Consider the following 3,802-nt stretch of genomic DNA (forward strand, 5'->3'; position numbering starts at 1 on the left):
GAAGGCAGGACGAAGCCTCAAGATGGCTTTAATGAGATTCTGACTCTTAAGACAAACAGCATGTCTATCCGAAATCCTGTTGATAGCCTCCAAATTGTCAGACTCCACCGAAAGTCTTTTAACACCCATGCGAATGGCGAGTTTAATGCCAGACAAGATCCCCCAGAGCTCTGCAGTAAAGGAGGAGCCCGTACCTAAGTTATGGGTAAACCCAGCCAGCCAGGCGCCACCAGCAGCAATTCTGCCATTACTAAGGCAGGAGCCATCCGTATTCAACTTGACAACCCCTTCCCTGGGCTTCCTCCAACCAACTAACTGGACCTCTTTAACCGGAGAGGGGTGAACCAGGGGCTCTCCTTCAAAACTCTTTGTAATAACAGAGAGTTTTTTCGAGAAGTAAAACCGGAGGTCAGGAATAAAGACAGTCTTCTCAGCAAATAACTCTTCATTCCTCCATTTCCACATTTGGTGACAAATAATAGCGAAGAGAATAGCCCCGTGCTCCATACTGGCCAACAAATTCCCATTAACGCCTTCAGAGAACCAGTCAATATCAGAGAACCCCATAAAGGAAGGAAGGATGTGGTGAGGAAGGACCCCTTCCCAAACCTTTCTAATATTCGGGCAATCCCTCAAAGCATGGCACAAATAAGATTTTCTATTCTTTTTCCCTCTCTTACTAACTTGAACTTCTAACTCCTTATAAAATTCTACTATTCTACTATTTTGTTTTTTTTGGTTCATATAGTTTTTTGTTTTTACATTTTTATCCTTGAATTAATTTCACTTTTGTTATTTATACTTGTATATTTTTTTTTGCTCCAAAAATACTTTTGACTAAATTTTACTTTTTTATTTTTGTTTTAATCTTTGTATTTATTTATTTATATTTTTTATTCTTAAATTAATTTCACTTTTGATCCATGTACTTATTTATTTTTACTATTTTACCTGAAAAATAATTTTGACCAAATTTTTTCTTTTATCATATTATTCGATTTTAATATATAGTTTTAATTATTTAAAAATAATTATTTTCTTTTTAAAATATAATGTTTATGCATTTTCGTTGATTAATTTTATTTTAATTTCCTCTATTTCATCATCTTTCAATTTTAATTTCTATATTTTATTAATAGAGATACATGTATGCAGAAAAATTGTTGTTAAAACACAACTTTGCTTTATTATCTCATTTGAACCAAACCGCCACAAGTATATCATTCCCTTTGTGGAACTGAAGCAAACAGATAAGAGAATTTAGGGTTATTCGATTCTTTTCTCCTTGTTTCCCTTTCTTGATTGCATTCCCTTACCCTTATGCGATCCAAACGCCTCCTAAATGTTTACTTTCTTTAACCTCCAAACTCTAACCTCCAAATTATGGGTTAATGGAAGTAACGTAAAATTCATTAAAAAAATTATCTCTGTATTTATTCCCTTGTATATTTGAACTCCCAAACGAAATTAAACTTTTAATTTACATTCTATAAACACACAAACAAAGTTAATTTTTAACGTTCATTTCTATAATTTCTCTTTCCATTCTATTAGCTCATTTAACTCTAATCCCGTTAACCTCTAAACTCCAAAACGAAGGCTTAATAAATCCTAAGCTAAATGTTAAGTTCAATAGTAAAATCCAAATTCGCTCCTCCCTCGTAATAATAGAACAAAATTTATACCTTCGCCTAAAATTTAAAAATAAAAATAAACATGTTGGGAAGAAAAATAAAATTTGGAGACACACGAGGCTAATAAATGGGAATTGCAGGTGGCAGCAAATGTCAACGGTGGCACAAAAAACAAACAATAACTCTATAAAATCCATTTAACAGCCACCATTTTCTATTACTCCCACTCCTTCTTCAACCTCCATGTTCCTCCACCATGAAGAACATGATTTGGTCTCCAGATACTGCTCTTAAAGCTTACTTACACACCGTTCAATCCGTAATTCCTCTTTTTCTTAATTTCTCTATTCATTTTCTATTTTTTTTCTTCGATTTCGATTTCAATTTCAATTTCAATTTATCTATATTCGCTACTAATTCGTAAATCTCAATTTCTTTTTCAATTGCAGTGCGGGAATTTCAAAGAATCGGGCGTACCTGAGCTCCTTTCCGCCATGGCCGCCGGCTGGAACTCTACTCTGATAGTCGAATCCTGGACTCACGGCGATCCATTGGCCACCAGCGTCGCACTATCCCTCGCCGCTCGTTACACTCACGGTAGACACGTCTGCTTAGTCCCCGACGAACGCTCAAGATCGGAGTACGTGAAATCCGTACAACGAGCCGGTGTTTCAGCGAAGACGGAGGTGATGGTAGGGGAAGCGGAGGAGATTATGGCTACGCTCACCGGAGTAGATTTTCTGGTGGTGGATTGTAAACGGAGAGATTTTGTTAGGGTTTTGAGGTTTGCTAAATTGAGCCATAAAGGCGCTGTGTTGGTACGCAAGAACGCTTATCAAAGCTCTTTATCTGGGTTCAGGTGGCTTGGGGCCCTTGCTAAAGGGACACGTGTCGTTAGATCAGTGTTTTTGCCAGTGGGGAAAGGATTGGATGTTGCGCATGTTGAAATTAATGGTGGAGTTGCGTGTTCGAGGAGCTGTCCTAGCCGTTGGATTAAGTTTGTAGATCAGAAATCTGGTGAGGAACACGTGTTTCGCGGATGAGTGGTGTTGATCGTAATTGCAATGATCATCCATTGGTTCATTGTTGGGATGGAAAACTATGGGTGTGAGCAGTTTTCTCTTTAAAACCAGGTGTTTCTGGTTAAAGGGAAAGAATCGGGAATAAGGAGTTCATTTCGTTTTTAATTAATTATTAGTATTACTATCAATTTTCATTGCGTAAATATTGGATAATCAAACTATTGTGAATATTTTTAATTTTGACCAAGTTGTGTGAAAATTCTGTTGGAAATTTTAAGAGAACATGTTAATTTTTCATCAGTTTTGAGTCTTATATACACAGGGTTAAAATAGTAATTTAAATGATGTTTTTTCCGTAAACATATAAACATATTCTCTTACATGAGAGCTTTCTAATAGTATATTACACGTTCAAAATGAATGAGATATTCATTCATAAAGGTGGCCGTTTTGAGATGTACATCTAATTGAATTGCAACAGTCAAATACAAATTTAATTTTATGTTGAATTGCATTTAAATTAGAATTAATATACTTAATTCAGTGGTTATGAATTGAAATTCTTATAATTTGTCCATTTAATTGAGTTGCAATAGTCAAATACAATATCAAATTAATTACGAATTAAATTGCATTCAAATTAGAATTAATATAATTAATTCAGTGGTTACGAATTTAAATTGAATTGCATTCAATTTGTGGAATTCGACGATCCTATATGTTATGAGTCTCTGTTCTTTTGTCTATTAAACAGAACAAATAGATTTCTCTGAATTTTTTTTCTAAGCAATCTGTTTTTTGCTGCTATTGTTTTGCTTCCGGTGATACATTCACATACGATCAGAGTTCGCCTCAGTAATTTTTTTGTACCCTGTGAGACGGTCACCAAATCGGTGCAATTATCTATTTTATCTTGCTCGTGATTTATTATTTTCTATAATCTTAAGACAAACTACTACTAATTTATTAATTTACCTTTAAGTTCTGCAGGATACATTGACGAGATTTTTTAATTAATTCTTTGATTAATCTAAATTTGCTAAACGGAATTTGTATATTTTGTTTAGGGAATAAAAAAACTTTTACAAACATAAACTTTAAAAAATTAGAAATTCATTTCTGAATTTCAATTTGTGATTAAATATA

General features: G+C 34.2%; 1 protein-coding gene across 1 annotated transcript; it reads left to right on the forward strand.

The window, feature by feature from the left end:
• Positions 1-1,730: 1,730 nt before the first annotated feature.
• Positions 1,731-3,058, forward strand: LOC136217222 (uncharacterized). Its single transcript, XM_066003817.1, has 2 exons — positions 1,731-1,953; positions 2,084-3,058. The coding sequence occupies exons 1-2, from the start codon at positions 1,891-1,893 to the stop codon at positions 2,675-2,677; spliced, it is 657 nt and encodes a 218-aa protein (XP_065859889.1). The 5' UTR covers positions 1,731-1,890; the 3' UTR covers positions 2,678-3,058.
• The last annotated feature ends 744 nt before the right edge of the window (positions 3,059-3,802 follow it).

This window comes from Euphorbia lathyris, chromosome 2 (assembly GCF_963576675.1).
Source record: "Euphorbia lathyris chromosome 2, ddEupLath1.1, whole genome shotgun sequence".
Lineage (NCBI taxonomy): Eukaryota > Viridiplantae > Streptophyta > Magnoliopsida > Malpighiales > Euphorbiaceae > Euphorbia > Euphorbia lathyris.

Excerpts from the sequence above, each read along its gene's own strand:
- LOC136217222 (XM_066003817.1), top strand. The coding sequence starts at position 1,891 with ATGAAGAACATGATTTGGTCTCCAGATACTGCTCTTAAAGCTTACTTA. Across the intron at positions 1,954-2,083 it reads ACTTACACACCGTTCAATCC|TGCGGGAATTTCAAAGAATC; the intron begins GTAATTCCTCTT and ends TTTCAATTGCAG.